At 39.3% G+C, this 19588-nt stretch overlaps 1 protein-coding gene across 1 annotated transcript in view; it reads left to right on the top strand.

The window, feature by feature from the left end:
- The first annotated feature begins 212 nt into the window (after positions 1-212).
- galnt9 (polypeptide N-acetylgalactosaminyltransferase 9) overlaps positions 213-19588 on the top strand; it is a 149043-nt gene continuing 129667 nt past the window's right edge. The window contains exon 1 of the mRNA XM_028457463.1: positions 213-1141. Within this exon, the coding sequence (XP_028313264.1) occupies positions 901-1141 (241 nt within the window). The 5' untranslated portion in view covers positions 213-900. The remainder of the gene's footprint in view (positions 1142-19588) is intronic.

The following is a 19588-nucleotide window of genomic DNA, read 5'->3' as shown; positions in this document are numbered from 1 at the left end:
TCAGCTTCGATATTCGCAACAAACACCAACTTTAAATAAAAATTGCATAAATGCAAGTGAAAACTTGTTCAGAAAAACTGACTGGAAACATCAACTCGCTCCTGGCAATGACATCAGAGGTGAGAAAGAAACATGCGCAGTAGATGAATCGAAAACATTGTTCACACGTTTCACCGTTTACCAACTGAAAGGAGTTTTGTGCCGAGTACAAGCATTGGCTGCTTACTACGGCTGTGCTGTTTATGTGATCATGGCTGCTGCATATTCATGACTGTTCCTCCTAACGTCAGGACGTTGGTCCGCCCTGACGGAGGGAAGAGGAGGAGACAACATGCCAGAGCCTCAAACACCGACAAACGACGTCTCTGGGAGAGAAAATCTGCTCTCAACTCTATCCAAGGTGGACGCAGGGAGGGAGACATGTTGCCTTGTTTTTAGCACAATGAGCTCGTCTGGTTCTCTGTGATAACGGGACGAATCGACCACAGCGCATTTGAAGCAAGAAGACGACACAGAATCACCGGAGGAGGAGGAGGAGGAGGAGGAGGGGGAGGATGCTTCGACACGAGTGGGCACTGCCCTGCGTCCCCTGTACGGTGACTGATGGAGAGCGGAGGGAGCTTGTTGTGCTCTTACTGTAGGCGGCGTCACACCTCGCCCATGTTCGGTCATCCGTGGATCCCTGCCTGTTTCCCCCACCTTTAACTTCCGCGATGTCCCGCCACGCAGCGATCGCCTCCCCCTGAGCTGTCCGTGGTTCTGAAGCCGACCGCTCTGCTTCTCTCCACCAGTGACAGTCGACCTTCTCTGCGTGCAAGTCCTCTCACCGTGAGGTCGACAGCGAGGACCACCGCACAGGAACAGCTGCTGGCCTTCACTGAGTCAGCCGTCCTCTCTTTAATGGCTGTGGCACGCAAAATCAAAACTCTGCTGACCGTCAACATCTTGGTGTTTGTGGGGATTATCCTGTTTTCGGTGTACTGCAGGATCCAGGATCGCTCTGAGGAGCTCATCCAGATAGGGCGCATTGCTGACCAGAGGATGCGAGCCAGGAATGGCAAAGTCTCTAACTTGGTGGACAGGCAGTCTATTCTCCAGCGGCTGGAGAAGCTGGAGGATGTGGTGTACAATCAGTTAAACGGTAGGTGTCCACAGAATAAGCTGCACAAACTCCAAACTATATGACATGACCCACAACGTTGTCTGTGGAGGTTCTTGGACTGGTCATCAAAATGATAGTGAATCTGAAGAAACAAGCAGGGATCTGGATGTGTTTTGTTGACTTGTATGACTTGAAGACCTTAATGTACAATTTTTTCTAGCAAGTAAAGAATTTATACTGTACATGTAGTCAGATTATATCTGAAGCAGTTTTAAGGTAAAACAACTGAGTAGAACTTAAAGTAAGTACACTTGCCTGGACTTGTTCTACCAGACATATAAAATAGATATTACTATATTATTATCAAATATTATTAAACAGACCCCTGTTTCCAAGTTCCATTGGTATGTGAGGAAAATAGTGTGAATAGTGTGAATAAATACCAGGGTATAGTGGTTTAAAAAGTTATAGATGCAAGGCGAATCAACAACGAGGCCAAATACAGAATATGGATAGTATTCGTACTCATAGCTCCTGTTTAGACATATTGATCATTTTCATGTTGTATCAATTACAACTGTTCCTTGCAGAGTTTACTCTTATCATGTGTTTGACATGTGATCTATCCTGATCAGCATGACTCTAAACCCTCAGACAGAACCTCAGTGGCTTGTAATGTCTTTGCACAGCTTATTACTGTGGTTTATAATAAAACTCAACAAATAGTCAGTTTTTACTGAGCACCATAGTGAAGGGTTATTAAAGGCAGTTTTTTTAAGGTCTGAACTGACTGCCTTTTTCTGTTCTTTGTGGAAAGTTCAAGAGTTTTTAAGCATTTTTTCTGTCACAGTAAAAATACAAATGTATGTTGTGAATCAAGGTTATTTTAATCAAAAGCAGTTTCTTTACTATGCTTGTTAATAAATTTGATCACTCAACAAGTAAAATATTACTCTTTAGTTGCACATTTATTTGGCAATTGGAAAAAAGACGAGCAGCAACCTATGTTTGAACAATATGATGATAAAAGTATAATAATAGAGCATTTTATGTCACCTGATTTATGTCACCAACCTCTCTGAAACTGTGAGCTACTTCATAGGTACTGTACAATCAATCAATAATCAATCAATCAATCAATCAATCAATCAATCAATTAATCAATCAATCTTTATTTCAGACTCACAAAAGTCCATAGAAAACATTTAAAATACACAAACGTAACAGAGAATATCACTATTATAGTCCATATAAGCACTTTCTCCAGTGCCTCCAGAGCTCTGAGCTGTACCTGATGCTGCTCTGGTCAGTCCGTATAAGAGCAATTATGATTTCATTATGTGAGTCCATAAGCCTTATCATACATTTATAAACAACATTTCTTATTACAGCATTTAATGTGGTCACATTATTCTGCACAAATAGCAGACTGGCACTTTCCCAGTGAGGAACTTTCAAAAGAATCCTGAGAGCATTGTTGTATGCTACTTGTAGCTTATGGAATTTAGCCTTTGTGTAGCAGCACCACAAGTGGGCAGTGTAGAGTGGTGTGCAGTAGGCTTTAAACAAAGCTATTTTTACATTTGCTGTACACATACAAAATTTTCACGCCAGCATGTTAGCTTGCGCATACAATTTACAGTACTGCCTCTGAATGTCATCATTATCAGAAAGGTCACTCCTGATGACGTGACCGAGGTATTTGACTTTTTCCACAACATCAGCTCCCCTTCTGACAAGTGGAACATGGGAAATACAGCCTTACGCTGCTCCTTAGTCCTCACAATCATCACAAGACTCTTTTTAGGGTTAAACTTGATGTCATATTGTTCACCATATTCAGTGCACACTTTAAGCAGTTGCTGCAGGCCTGTGGAGTAGGGTGACATAGAGAGATCATCCATGTAAAGGTTAAAAAGCATGGGTGACAAGATCCCACCCTGCCTCACCCCATTAGTCACAAAAAAGGTCTTGATGTCGCACTTCCCCATCTAACCTGCATTGTTTGATGCGTGTACCAAAAACCTAGGGCCTGGATTAGGTAGGGAGGAACCCCTCGCTCTTGCAATTTTGCCATGGTTGATGCGATCAAATGCTTTAGAGGAATCCAAGAAGCACATAAACATGGTGGAGTTCTACCCTCTGTACTTCCTTACAGCCTCTTTCAGGGCATAAATGCACATATCAGTTCCATGTTGACTTTTAAAACCAAATTGCTCATCAGTGTACAGACCGGAGGGCAACCAGTTAGAAAATATCTTCTTAAATACTACATTTTCACTTTAATTAGAGGGTAAGTTAATAATAGGAAGGCTAGTAGTAACTTAAAGAGGTAGCAAAATAAATAATACCAGCAAGTTCTTCTTCTTGAATAATTTGTTAAGGTTTCATTTATTCAGACTACTTTTTTTCACATCAATGCCATCAGCAAACGCCTTTTAAGAGGACGGGCCGTTGACAGCCAAAATATCAAAGTAAATTTCCTGAAAAACGGTTATCTGAACACATGAAACCATAACGTATTAAGGGTAGGAAATGTTGAGGTTTCAACATGAAACATTTTATTTCTCCTAATTTATGCAATTGTGTCATTTTCACTAAATTTGATAGAAGATCCACCTTGTGTTTTTATAAATATATCTTATATATAACATATTACATATAACACATGTTACGCTCAGCCTAGGAGCCACTGAACGGCACATGAACACGTCATCCTTTACCAGCCTCAAGCAGCTCGCCAACACATCTTTTCCAAACTGGGCTATTTATTTGAGCCACATAAGAAAAATATTAGGTACCAAACTGGGTTACGCAGAACCCACAAATAAAAGAACATAAGTTTCCTAGCCAACTGGGCCAAACTGAAGAAAACGTATCACCGCGTCGGTCTCGCTGTCAAGCGGTCAGCTGTCAGCTGTCAAAGGGCAGAAGGACGTGCTGCGTGCTGGTTAGCGAGGGTATAGGATGACCCGCCCTCTGAACCACCTCTGGCACACCATACGTCATCTGGGTCTTTTTGTAGCCGCCCTCCACCGAAGCTCAGCCAATCCGAAGTGGACCCGTTATTCACAGACCACGTAGGTTGGGCTGTTGATAGAGAGACACCCCCCCCCCCTCCCCCAGCGCACAACACAGAAACACAAGTAGCACACAAACAAAACTGACATACGACAACAGTCGTAACACACACCACTGGCCCTGCACCAGACTTGCAACATTTAAAACCATTTGTCACAATGTTTCAGTGAAAATAAACATTTAAAGATGGTTAATTTAATACAAACAATGTATCAGCAGTATTTAACTTCACTAAGTACTAAATACATTTCTGAAATGTATTTATTTTTGTGAGTTTCAATCCTGGAAAGTTAATCAGATTTTAGATGGAGCTCATTGGTGACTAGAGCTCCTGAGGGCACCTCAAATGGTCCATGAGGGCTACTTGGTGCCTGCGGGCACCATGTTGGTGACCCCTGATTTAGACCATTACTCATGCAGTTTTACCTGGCCCGTAGTCTTGTTTATTTTGTTGTTGTTTATTGTGGCATTGTGGGATAACATTGTTTATAGTAGAACATGAAATGCTATCCAACAGGTCAGATAATACATGCTGCCTGGAGCCCTGCTTGTTAAGAGGGTATTGAAGGAGGGTGGTAATAGTAGACTTTGAGCATGTGCATCTGTTGGAAGGCTTTACTGGGCTATATTCTTAATGGCTTATATCACACTCTGACACTTCTGTCCTGTAATTGACTTGTAAACTGCAACTACCTCTACTTCTGCTTTCAATTCTGATAGAAGTTATGCTGTGTGTATTTTCTTTGACTTATTATATACTGTATATATAAAACAGACTTTGATGGAGAGTCCATGTTAGGGATGAACCAATATGGATTTTTTTAGAGCCGATGCCAATACCGATTTTTTTTTCCATCAGCCTTAGTCGATGACCAAAATGGACTGCCGATTTTCTTGAGCCAATATTTGGAGCCGATGCTACTTTAGTTCGCTCAATTTACATCATAAAAATTACATAATGATGATAACAAATGGTACAAATCACAATTTTTAAAAAAGGAACATTTATTGAAATTAACAAAAGTGAAGTAGAACAAGAACAAGTAAAAAATATTTAACAAATATTAAAAACAGCTGATGTAGAACAACAATAAGTAAAAAATATCTCCGTCCTCTGTAAATAATGCGGATCGGCAAAAGCAGCATCCCGCATCGGCCAATGCCGATGCATGTAAAAAACGCAAAAATCGGCTGATAATAACGGCCGTGTGATAATATCGATCTATCACTAATCCATGTAGTCCATTATGTTGTTGTTTATTTTATATTCATATATTTATATTTTTTCCCCAAAAATAATGTCCTGTTTTGTTATCATTAGCCCAGCATTGTATATTGTCCCATCCTGTGAACTTTAGATACCGTCCCACCCCAGTATACTTTAAATCAAATGGAGTGGTTGAATAATAAATTAAAGAATTCAAAAGGTTGGGTTATTTTCTAAATGGATTGACTGTTTGCAAATGTGTGTGCAGGTTATTCATGGAGCTTGGGTCATACGGAATGCTTGAATGTCACAATCTACAATCTGTTGTCTTTCACTAATTTACCTCACCTCCACCAGTTTATGGTGCTTTCATACCAGTGTAGTCACAGACTCCAGCCAAATGGGCGCAGAACAGCTAATTATTTCTACACCTTGATTAGGCTTGTTTTGTATTCACAGGGCAGAGTACTCTGAATACACATCATTATAAATCAGGGGTATTGATCTCAAATTGAATGTCTAATCATATTGTGTAATTTGTTTTTAAGTAGTCTTATAGTTATTTTAACATCTACACATATCGATAACTGACAGTTGAAATTACTTCCGTACAATTGCAATCTTTTTTTGGACAATTTGTTTGGCACGTAATAGAACTGAACTATAGGCACAATGTTCACCCATTTACAAAATAAAAGTAGGGCTGCGTTTCAAACTAAAAGAAAAAATCAATTAAGAATGAAAATTGTGCATGTTATATCAGTCTGGACTAATTTTAAACGCTCTAAACAAATCTTAGTCAAACAGTTTCAGAGGCTCACTTTCTTTCACTCATCTTAATTCACAAAACTTCATTTATTTATAAATGATCATATAATGTGTATGCTATAATAACAATGCATTGGATTTGATATAGCGCTTTTTCATAGACACTCAAAGCGTTGAGTGTGCATTATTCTTTCACTCCACACATGGTGGTGGTAAGCTATTGACAGACTGACAGAGGCAAGGCTGCTATAGTGGGCCATTGGTTCTTCCCACCGCCATCAACACTCACTCACACACCACATTCATACGAGGCAATGTGGGTAAAGTTCACATTGACAATGACTTGGATAGAGCGGGATTCGAACCCCCAACCATTCGGTTATTGTGGACAACCCACTCTACCACTGATCCACAGTCGCACCCTATGCTGTGTTTAATGCTGTTTAGCATTAAACAACGATAGGATTTCTCCTAATTAATTTTTTTTTTACTGGTTTTTGTTTAGAAAAAGCTACATGACAAACCTCTGGGATCAGCCTGGTCTGTTAACTGTTAGGCCCACCTTTCTGCTTCAGCAATGTAAGTGGAAACACAATGGGGACCTATCATCCTTGTCGGTCTATCCCTCTTCGCTCCTCCTTGCTTTTCCATTGAGACTCTCACACAGGATGGATATCATACCTGACATGTGCCCGACAGAGGACCCAATGAAACCAGACCAGGGTCGAGCCGGGTCGAACACATATGTAGGTCCCATCAGCTGCTCGTGCACTTGTTGTGGGCGGCTATGGCTCAGTGGTAGAGTTGCTAACCAAAAGGTTGGGGGTTCGAACAGCGCTCTATTCAAGCCAATGTTGTTGTGTCCTTGGGCAAGGCACTTTACCACATTGCCTTGAAGGAATGGGTATGAATTGTGGATGAATCTTGGTGGTGGTCAGAGGGGCCATAGGTGCAAATTGGCAGCCACACTTCTGTCAGTATGCCCCAGGGCAGCTGTGGCTACATTGTAGCTTAAAACTGATTTGACTGATGACTGATTTGAGTGAATGGTGTGAATGAATAATGGTCTCTGTATGTACTTTGAGTGTCCTTGAAAAAAGTGCTAGATAAATCCAAGCCATTATTGTTATTGTTGTTCCGTGTGTGTCGGCACTAGGAGTACAACCTGTATGACTCTCAGCAGCAAAATGACGTGAAAAGACTTCACTAACTTAACATAGAAGTGAGCAGTAGTCTCGAAAGCTAGAGAGTTTTGGGTGCTCGTGTTAGATACATGTTGCATGTGTCGACATACCCCCATAAGTTGATTGACAGAACCCAATTTACATTTTTTTTTTTTTTACTGTTAGTATTAATCAGTTTAAGTTTTTGTTATCGGTTAACCAGTTGACCATCAGCATCCCGAGTGCATAATGTTTATAATAAAATACAAATTGGCAAAACTTATACAAAAATGATTTTTATATCTTTGAAACTGAGGGAACACTCATGGACACATTGGGCAGGATCCAGGTGGACTGGTCTAACTGGGACAGCTTAACTTCTGAGCTTTTGCTTCAGATGTGACTGGACATGTTTCTTCTAAACCTTTATGTTTTTCTCATAATCTTCATACAGGTTGAGTTTCATAAGTGTTTTAATAAGTGCTACCATTTTTGAACAGATGAGATGGACTGGTTTAGCGCTACCTGTAGAAAGTATGAACAGAAATGAGTGTCCATTCTAAATGTTATGCTCTTTTTTTCAGTGTCCACTTTTATTTTTTGGGCTGACAGCCATTTGTTCTTTTTTTTCATCACTGCTCTGTCTCACCCGTCTCTTTCTCAATTTTCAGAAATTTCCCTGATCCTATCGTCTGAGTCTCTCCCTTTCTTCAGCTTCGTTGTCTGTTTTTTTTGAGTTCATCGATCCATTTTTCCGCCTGCTTGCTCCTTTTTCAGGGTTGCTAAGGTCTGCTGGGGCCTATCTCCAGCTGTCAAAAACTAGCAAACTTTCTTTTCTTTCTTTACCTTCACATGTGATGCTCTCCTCTGCATCTCTGGTCACAATGTTTACTAACGGCAATGCACAAACCTGATTGGTTGAGCTGTGTCACGTGGGACAGAGAACTCGCATGCAATTGGTTTGAGTGTTTCTATATCTGCTTGAATGCTACTGTGAACAATGCAATAGCTGCGTAGGCTAGATATAGAAGTGCTACATAAAGTTTTAATTCATAACTCCTGTTTAATGTGGCGTTGAGATCCCATAAAGGTCCGGGTTGTCAATTTCGACCTCTGAGGTAAATGTGCTTCATTCAGTAAGCTCATAAAACACGACTGGCCACAGTAAGTTGATGTTTGTTTCAATATTTTACAAAACAATGACGTAAAACATGTATTTATAGTGTAGTTGTTAAATTTAACACATACAATATAATTGAAATCACAATAAAATCATGAATAAATTAAATATGGCAAACTTAAAGTGTAAGTTGTCTCGAACAAAGTAGTAGTCGTAAACAAAGAATATAAATTAAAACAATTCTAGTACTATAGTTTATTTCTGTAAATTAATCTTCTTATAATATACACGTATTTACACTATAATTATACAATCCACTATACATTCTACAATCTGCTTGTTGCAGAAAAACTTAATATTGACGCTAAAACATTAAAACATTTTGCAAATATCACATCTCGAGGATGTTTCTTCCGGTCACAGCTACCTTAGACGAACGAGTGCGTGCCTTCACTGCCTTGCGCTTTTGAACCTCGGAGGAGCCACTCACGTTACTTATTTTTTGGCGCCACCATTTTTGTTTTGGTCAGACGACGCATCGGTGCGCACATTTTGCGTTGACTCATTTTTTGCGTCGACGTCATCGATTACTTTGACGCGTTGTCCTGTTCCTAATCCTAAGCACTTCTTTGTAGTCCTTGTGCGGGACGTGTTTTAAATGTGTCGGTACTTTCGTAGCTCATCTGCTAGTCTGTCCTCAAAGCTCATCTCCATCTCTCCTGCTCTTTTTCACCAAGTGAAATGCAGGTCGGTGTAACATTTAACGCGGGTCAATGTGAAAAATACATGCCGAGCAGTGTTTAGTGCTGCACAAGGTATGCAGAGTCAAGTTTGTTCTTTTGGTAGAAAAGATGTGTTAGTGCAGAGTTTTTTGTGGAGCTATTGCTAAAGCCAGAGCTTAGTTAGCCACTCCTGTTTAGCTTAAAAATTGGTTTGGTTAGCCACAGCAAAAGTGACAAGTTGGAGCCACGTTCTTGCATCAGCGTAAATGTCAGTATTTCACTGAATATGTAGCAGTTTACACATCACCACTCCCGCCATAATAAAGCCCATGCATTGACGTATTTGTTGACATAGTATGAATGCTATCCTATGACCCTATGAAAAGATTCAGCCGAACAGCGCTACCGTCAACATTTGGGAAGACGGGTAATTATCAAAGGCTTTGACTAGCAACTGTCAGTCTTCCTCAGATGTATCTACTGATCGCCTTCATATGTCCTTAAGAGTTCTTTCTCTTTCTTAAGTTAACTTCTTCCTGATCTTTTCCTGCACAGAAATATTCAAAATAATAGTAGCTCTTACTAATAGTTTCATTTATTCATAAACAAATATAACTTCAAGTAAATGGTGTATATATATTTCAGGATTGACCAACAGATAATATTGTGCATGTTGATGTTTGCATAGAATGAATGAATTTAATTGGATTTGGTCTGAGATGAAGACGATCTGACAACTTTGAAATGAGCAGCAAACGTTGTTACCACATAGTTCAGTAATATTATTACATGAGCCATTGTGTAACAACAAGGGGAGTTCTGAATACAGGCAATTAAATATTGCTGCTGCTGCTTTTAGAAATCTTAAAGCATTGTTATAGTTTCCTAGCTTACTAGCGGCTAACTGGCCAGCCTGCACTATGTTAGACAAAATGTTCATAATATTGATGAGGGAGTATTGTAGCAGGTGTATTGGTAGTAGGCTAACACCAGATGAAATAAAACGTACCAGGATCAGTAACGGAGCTCCACCGTGGCTGATGTTCGGTTTGGTCCATGCTCCGTCCTCTTTCCACTGAATCTCTACGGACAACCACAGCAGGAAGCAATGGTCTCCTCCTCTGACCACTGCTGTTTCTTGTTGGACTCAAATGTTATTTCTTTTTTTCTTCTGGATGTGTGCTAACGTGACCAGCTGCCTCTCGAAAGCTTAAAAACTGGCTGTTTTTCATTTTTGCTTGATCATTGCGCACACTTTGGAGCTGTACTCTGGCCCAGTAGCAAGTTGGGGTCAGATAAGCTCCAGTTTTTAGCTCTGAGAGCTGGGGCTCTGTTGCTGGAAACAGAAATAATCAGTGCTAACCATGCTGTAGCATCAAGTTAGCTCCAGGTCCGTGGAAAAGGGGCATAATTGTCCTGGCTGATGTCTGCTCGGACCTCCGTTTAGTGCAGTTTGTCCAAAATCTATTCTGAGAGTGAAAGATATTAAAATTAAAAGATTCTTAAAACTGAGGAAAACAAAGAAAGGATATACAGTACTTCCTGAATGTAGATGTTGACATATTTATTGATTAACAGACTCAGATAATCATACATTTTGAACCTTTTGAACAGCGTTTTCAATCTAAATCTGGAATGATGTGTTTGGAATCTGTGATGCTCCTCCTTCAAAGAAATGAGATGCCAGTGTGCTTGATTGTTAATGCTTTGCTTGCTGTTCCTGGCAGTCATATTAAGTCTATTTTTCGAAGCTACAATTGTCCCTCAGGAAATTATAAGCTTTTCACCACTGTAATGAATCTTTGTTTGTAGCTTAGGATGAAGTGAGTGAGTTTGTGTTTGTGTTGTTTTGTTTTGTAGATCACCATAAGAGGTGAGAAAATCAGTAATCTCTTAATAATCTCTGAGACTGGTTTCAAAAACTGTTACAGCTTGGAATTTTTTTCTGAACAGCCATAAATGATATGATCTAGTGACAGCATTGTTTCATAAAGGTGCATTTTTCTCTTTCGAAGAAATATGTTGTCAACCCAGCGAAATGCTTCAAAGATTTAAATGGTTGATAGTCCGTTTGGCTATTTTCCCTCACAGCTTCACATTTTCACAGCTTCGAGGCCTCGATCCAGTGCTCCCGTCGACTGTGTCTGCATGATCGTGTTATTATCCTGGAGCTTCTGTAGCTATTTGAGGGTAACTCTGTCACTTTGTGTTATGCTTGGCATCTGGCATCAGGCCAAAAGACTCTTGTATAAAAGTCCAATGCATCCTCAGATTCACTTTGCAAAAATGCAACTTTCCCTTGCTGCTGGGAGACACAAATATAATAATGTCTGGTAATGTTAATGAGTCGACCAAGCAAGAAAGTAATTGAAGAGTAGTTTTGAGTCATATGTAGTCATTTATTTATTTTTTTATTTTAATACAAGCCTTGTGAATTCTGAACTATTAAGATTTCCAAAGTTATATTTTAAGATGCTATTAGTTTGTGTAGCATGATATAGTTGTATAGACAATTTGTAGGTTTTCCAATAATCCTCATTCGCTGAAAACAAAGGGAGATGACAAAAATGGAAATATTTACAACACACAAAATATATATTCTTTGTGTATGTTTCCTGTAACAGTCCATGACATTATGCCAGCCATAGATTATAAGACACTGAGATCTGGTGATTGTAACAAAGTGAAAAACTGCATTGGGCAGATAGAAGAGGTTACAAACACAGACATGGAGACTTCCTACTATACTAGAAATTCTGACTCTCCTCCCAGCTCAGCTCACTGCAGGCTCCTCACTTAAAAACAAACCAACATGGCAACTGAACTCCACAGGTGCTGAATGATTCTGTTTGCCTATTACTGGTGACGTCCGGAGATATGATAGGCTGTGTCCGCCTGTCTGTTAGCTGATTGGCTGTTTGTGTTTACTACACCGACAAGAACGGACTCTATGAAGACAGCTCTGCTTCGACAGACACTAACAACGAGCTAAATTCTGTCTTGCCTGGATGAGTGCACGGCTTACAGTCACAAAAACGAGACAACACATGGCAGAAGCACCGGGCTCGAGTGGCGAGTCTGCCGCGGCGGCATAGCTCCGGGAGCAGCCCCCCCAGGGACGACGGCCATGCCCATAGCCGCCTAGGGCACCAAGGGGACGCTGCAAGTCGCCCCGCTGGCCCCTAGGCGCACCGATCGAGCCCCCCAGAGTGCGCCGGATCACCAATACATTGAAATGTTTAAACCAACCAGCACATTATGATGTTTCCTATGCCCCATAAAACAGAATATGATATATTAGAGCTGAAATCATCAGCCCCACTTAATATTATCCTAAATAATTTTACAAAAGTGATGGTGCATCGGCTCCTTCATAGTATTGTAACAAGAATCGAGCCACTACAGAATAATAATGAAGATGTGCTGATGCAGACATGATACAGGATAAAGACGAAAGAGCAGATTTACTAAAGCTAGGGCTTTCAAAGCATGCAACATGGTGCGCACAATGCAAGCTGGTCATTCTCTCTCTACGGTGGAGCTAGCACTTACAAAAGCTACACAATGGGCCCCCAAAGCTGTCACACGTGCACAGTCCTGCCCTGGCCTAGCTTGCCAATGTGAGTGGAACTTAAATACAAAATCTAAACAGGTACTAAAGGGGGAACCTAACTACCAAATCTAAAAATTACTAAAGGTTGGGGATGCTATTCTATGCATACTCTAAGTTTTAACAAAGAAGGCTTTTGTAACTAAAGTATTAGGTACATTTAACCTACATCATAACAACATCTGTAGATTTGTGGGGCTAGGTCCCTGAATACCTTTGTCAGGTATTATCTCTCCTCATACCTTTTAAGGGCCTACATTCATTAATTTAATGGTTGTGATACCATCTTTATATTCTATGTATAGATGCACTAATAAAAGAAGCACAAACCATTTAAAATAAGTACGAGGGATACAAGACAGTACAAGAAAGATGTTTTACACAGCAGTGTTAAAACAACAACAAAGCTGTCAAACACACATTGTGCATTATTTTATTTTTTTTACATGAAAATATCCATAATTGACTTTCAGGTTTATCGCATATAAATTATATACTATTCTGCCATCTTGACCGTGATGTTTATGTGGAGACCATTTCTACTCATCTCTTCTCCGCTTTGTTGACCAAGAATGCTTGTTTTTCCTAGCGGCATTCCAGACTCACTCACTCACTCACTCACCAGCTTTCCATGCGGCACCTATGAGCTCACGAGCGACAGTATTCCTGGAAACCTTTCGCTCTGCACAGTGCATCACTTACAGAGCCTCTGTTTTGTGCTCATTCATAAAAACGTTAGAGACTTTAGGTTTCTTCCCTGTTTAAGTAGCTGGATTTTGTGTTTTCTGACCTGATGAGGACAGCTGCTGGGTCTGTCAGCTGTAGAATTCTCCATAGTCACGCTCTGGCGTAGGACAGGGGTTTTAATATGGAGCCCAGTGATGATAATGTCCTACTGTATTGTTCCAGTTTATCCACTCGAATCCTCAAGTAGGTCATCCTCTTCTCCTTCTCTGGATACTGGACCCTCAGCTCCAACATACATAATGAAAGCAGTTTGTTTGCGGCTGTTAGCGATCAGCTGATAGGGCCAGTGCATGAGCTTAGCAGACAGTTTGTTTTAAATATTAGGCCATAGAGGGATAAGTAGATATGTCTGGTAAGATTTGCCTTTGTCTGATCCTTCACTGAGGAAGAATTTGCCTTGGGTGACTCTACCATGGGCTTAGTTATTCTCTGTTGGTGGAGAGTGAGAGCTCTATTAGTGTGTGGTTTCACTGGTTCACCCAGCGTTTTAAGTTCTGTACTAGTATTTGGTTGACCTGGTTTACTAGGCGCTTTAAGTTTGAACCAACTCCAGAATTATTGATTTATTTGTGAAGAAGCTGTAGGGGTGAGCTGCCCTTTTTTGCACATGTGCATGTTGCTGCTCATTACAAGTCTAACAATGAGACATTATCATTATTTCATTACCAATTAATCAAAATATATCCACTTGTCAAAGTGTTTCACTTCTTTAATACATTTGAAAACACACAAAACTCATACAGTATATGCACAAAGGACAATATGCAATGTGAATCTAAACGTATACTGTAATAATGTTATATAAAGAATGAGGTACAATTCATTTTAGTCACCTGATCAGGGTTTGATACATCATTGTTTGTGCTCAGTTGTTATTCCACAGTTTTCAGCCACACTGTTGCCATCAGCTATGCCTGTCACTCCCAGTGCGTAGGTGCTGTTAGGATGCCAGCCTAACGGGCCCAGCTGCAGCAAAGATAGGCCTCTTATCTATAATGCCCAATTACGGCCAGGAAACCAACACTGTTTATTTTGAGGCGAAAGAAAATATGTCACACGCTCTAATGAATGCGGATACATGCTTGATGCTCCCTGTACATCCATCATATGCATCGCAGTGTGCACGAATGCTGTGCATGCATGGACTTCACATCTTAGCATGGTGAAGCTGATGAAAATGAATTACTTTCACTAATTATATGCAGATGAGCTGTTGGTTGATAACACCCTTCCAGGGACAGATACAAATCAGTTCAGGTTATCTTTAAGGAATCATCGGTTTTAGAAGAAGAGAACATACTTGTTAATACTGTGGGGGGAAATATAACTAACAATTGATACAATTAACTAATCTATTGGTTCATTCCAATCACACAAATGAGTATTTTAGAGATATTTTATATCAGAACATGTAAGGTTGATTAATTATACCATAAAGTCATATTATTTTAAATGTTTGGAAACAGAAAGAGTGCAGATGTTTGTCTTGCTTGTTTTATAGCTTGCTACTAATGTGAATGCGATTTTTGACATTTATAGCTAAATATGCATAGTTTTTTCTGTGGTAAACTGTCCTTTACAATGTGGCAGATTTCGGCATTGACATAAAAAAGATGGAGTGTAACATCCTGAATGAGTAGCATGTCCCTCATTTGGATAATACACAGACAAAAAAAACCTTTTTCAAAACACTTTTATGGTGTTCAGTATTCCTTATAAACTTAATACAAATATATCAGAAATAGTATTAACTGAAAATTATGCAAACATCATTGTGGTAAATGTAATTCAAAAATAAAGTTAGTTTGTTGTTTTTTTTAGGTTGCCCAAATCCTCAAAATGAAAACAAAATAAAAGTGGGAGCTATCTGGCGCACAGTGACACTTGGGTCCTTTCTGTGTGCAGTTTGCATGTTCTCCCTGTGCTTACGTGGGTTTTCCCCGGATACTCCGGCTTCCTCTCACAATCCAAAAACATGTTTGGTTGATGGGAGCCTCTAAATTGCCCGTACTAGTGACTGTGAGTGTGAGTGGTTGCCTGTGTGTTGCCCCAGAAACTGGATGGATGGAAATACATTCAAATATTGATTGACCTCAGGATCTCTGTTATGAAAAAAACATGGCTAACTATTGAGCAGCTCTACATAAAAAAACAGAACCTCAAAAGTAGCATCTCTTTTACTTGACAGCTCATCTCCTTAAAGGGGACATATCATGCTATTTTTCACCCATTTCCATTTGTTCTAAGAACCCCAAAAACAGTATTTGAGGTTTATTTTCCCAAACTCGCCTGTTTTCCAGAGTTTTAGCGCTCTGCAAAGTCACTTTCTGAGCAGTTCTTAAATTGGGTCGTTTTGGGGCCTACTTATGGATATTCATGAGTGGACGTGTCTGTAGACGCTCACTCACTTCATGTCACGCTTTTTTACTGGGTGATCAGTGATTGATAACGAAAGCAATTTCATTTTTGCTACAGACACTGTTGTTATTGTTTTCAGCCAAAAAAAAAACTGCACATTACAGTAAAACACTGTGAGGAGGGCCGGTAATATGAAATTCTGGGAAGGGGAGCCCCCACCCCACCACCACCACCACCACCACACACACACACCCACCCCTGACTAGCGACGTCCACCAACTCGGGCTGGGTGATATGGCTATTTTTTTTTGTATTCTGTCGATTTTTTCATAGATTAATCGAGTAATCGGAAAAAATACACTTTTGTCTACGTAAAGAACTATATCAATAGTGTGTTATGAAATATGAAAGACCTCCTAAAATGAGCAAGCAATTGTCAGTTATTCCTCAAAATGTTATTCAAAAGGATTTTTCAAAACTTCAACTTAACAGTAAACAAGTACCAGGGCAAAAAATATAAATAAATATACAGCCTATTTCCTTAGGTTTATCATAAAAAAAATAAAAGTTAAACGGGTGTAGCCAACTCTATAACCTATAATCTGGTAAAACCAGCAGCTTCCTCCATGGTGCATGAGGGACCTGTACGGACAAAGCTGTTCATGTGCCGCTGTGATAAAATAACATTGATTTGTACAACAATTCAGCTTTGTCCACATTTAGCATTTACTTAGCATTTTTGAATAAATATTCTTGAGTTTGTTGTTTTTTTTTTTTTACTCATTTTGATATTTTTGTCATTTGGTTTATTTTTCTGTAATGTATGATTTTTGGAATCATGTGTATTTTTGTATTTTTCTGTTGTCTTTTTGTGCATTTTTTGTATAATTATCGTTTTTTTTTTGTTGCATTTTAGTTAGGGGTGTCCCAATCCGATATTGATGTGGGATATCGGTCCGATATCAGCCAGAAAATAAATATCAGATTTTATCGGACTGCATCTAAAATCACAGGTATATATTATATTATATTATATTATATATATTCAATTGTAGAATACTGTAGATATTATGATGAAGGTTAAAATACCTTTTTCTCATAGCTACTGTTGTTGACTATTGTTCTCTGTGTGAGTAACATCACTTGATCAAGCTTTTTCTAACATTACACACTACAAAATATGCAATAAAGGTATGTAAGATTTGTGCTGATATCGTATCGTATTGATATCACTATTGGCCAATACTCAAGGCTGCAATATTGGTATCGTATCAGAAGTGAAAAAGTTGTATCGGGACTTCCCGAATTTGTGTGTGATTCTGGAGTCATTTTGTGTATATTATGTATAAATAGTTAGTTTTGTGTTTTTTTATACTAATTTTCATATTTTAGTTGTCGTTTAGTGTATGTCTTTTTGTGTATATTTACAGTTATTTTGTTGTCATTTTGTGTGTTTCTGGAGTCATTTTGTATATTTTTGTGCATTTATGTTGTCATTTTGTGTACTTTTTCTATAAATATTGTTTAGTTTTTTGTTTTATTTTACCAATTTAGTATATTTTATATGTGTGTGTGTGTGTGTGTGTGTGTGTGTGTGTGTGTGTGTGTGTGTGAGAGTCTTTTTCTAGCCCTACACATGTGGGAGAGATGAAGAGTTAAGTTATGTGAGTGACATTTTAACACATTTACCCTCTTGTTACTTATGCCTCATAAACATTAACTCATAATACAGGATAACATGCATTATCTTATAGAGGCTCCGACTCCGCTTGCAGAACAGGATATTTTCTTTCTGGTGCTGCAACATCGTGGAAGTACGGTTATGGTAGGCTGGATCCATCTTACAGTATCTACACTGGACTACGATGTCCACCTTGCGAAGTGTAAAATGGTCCCACCCTCACTCCACCGGTGTTCATGTCTTCCGCCAGAGAGAAAATGATATTGGTCAATTAATTATTATTATTAACCAGAGGCCGCTTACAAAGCTGCCGTGATACGGACTTTGGTGACATGAATGAAACAAATTAAACATTACCTCACGTGATTAAAAAAAAAAAAAAAAAACTGCAAAAGTGGATTTTTCATAATATTTCCCCATTAAGTCAACAAGCAACATACACAGACCATGGTAGAGCAGTGGCCATAAATGCTGCCTAGCAGGTACAAACCTAAAGAACATTGTAATTCACATTCTATAACCCCCTACTGCCCAAACATGGGTCTATAAAGAAAGTTGAGAAGCACATTTCAATACAGAATTTAGAAATATTGAAAGACTGTGAAGTGGTGCGTTACAAGTACCAAGAGAATGTGAGCTGTAAAGGTGAGGGAAAATACTTCATTCATTTTTATTGTAGGAAAACAAGATGGTCCAAGCAAAGTGGGCATTTATTTGTTCAAAGGTCATGATTGCCATATCTGCAAATTTGGCAAACAATACTTCAGGACTATTTGCCAGAAGATTTAATATTATTTGTGCACCTTTTGGTGTTTTATTGTCAGTTTCAAATTTAACTGTTTCAAATGGTAAAATAAGCCTCTCATCTTTTCACCTTTTTTCTTGTTTTCAAGAAATGTATGAATTTTATGGGGAAAAAAACCCAAAACAACAATAATCAAATTCTACCTGTCTATAAGTCACATGTTTACATTTTAACGAGGCATGGTTTGGATACCTTCTGCCACATTTTTACTTTAAGGTGTTACAATCTGGCTAATGTTGAATTTTCCTGCGTGTCACCCTCTGTACTCCTCCTCTGTGGTAGGAAACGATCTCAAAGAAAACATCTTTGATGGCCTTTAATGTCCATAGCACAGCTCGGGCGTTAAGAGGGTCTGGTTTGGTGGCCTAAGAATTGGGTCACTGCTTTGTGGCACGCCACTAGTGGAAAATGTCTTACTCAGATTCTTAAAATGTCTGTATATATAAAAGTGAAGGTCGTAGGTGCTTTACATATGATACTGTACAGTATATGGATGAATGGATGGAGGGATGTGTTGGATGGACTTGAATCAAAGTTAAAGCACCACAACCCACCAACAAATAGACCTAATCCTGAATTGGACTATCCTGTGTCCAAGACTCACACAGAGACAAAGAGACCCTCCAGCTCAGGTTTCTTTCTCTGCAGGGTATCTGTGTTATTGTGCAGCTCAAGCAGCCATGCCAGATGACTGCTCCGTGATGTGATGCAGGGCACGCAAAATCCTTCTCATGAGCCGAGCCAGTTTGCAGTCATTTGGTTCCGATTACAAAGCCTCTGGAGCACCCAAGGCTTTGAGGCCATCCAAATTTGGTGATTATACCACTGCTCCTGAATGGGTGAGGTGGATATTTGAGGTTTTTATTGGTATGCACGGTTTAGTCACTCTGTCTGTCCATCTGATGATATGAGAAACAGCCGCAGGTCGAATGATCTGCAGAGGTGAACTAAAAACTTGGATTGCATAATAAGCATTCTGTCTGTATCTACCACTTTACTGAAACTTTAAAATGTATCAAAAGTTAACATGGACATGTCAATATTGTATTCTCATTACTTACCTTGGGGCTGAATTTGCTTTATTTAGAATTTCCATCTAACCTATCATTTTTATATTTGTTCCAACAAAACCTTACCTCGAAAAACTGCACGTGTTGTGCTTAGTGTGCAGAGGAAACTGATGGAAAGTCTGTAAAGTAGCTCACTGAAACATTAATTGTGCGT

The sequence above is a fragment of the Gouania willdenowi genome, chromosome 9, assembly GCF_900634775.1.
Source record: "Gouania willdenowi chromosome 9, fGouWil2.1, whole genome shotgun sequence".
Lineage (NCBI taxonomy): Eukaryota > Metazoa > Chordata > Actinopteri > Blenniiformes > Gobiesocidae > Gouania > Gouania willdenowi.
The sequence above is the reverse complement of the archived record's forward strand: the minus strand, read 5'-3'. Positions and strand labels throughout refer to the sequence as shown.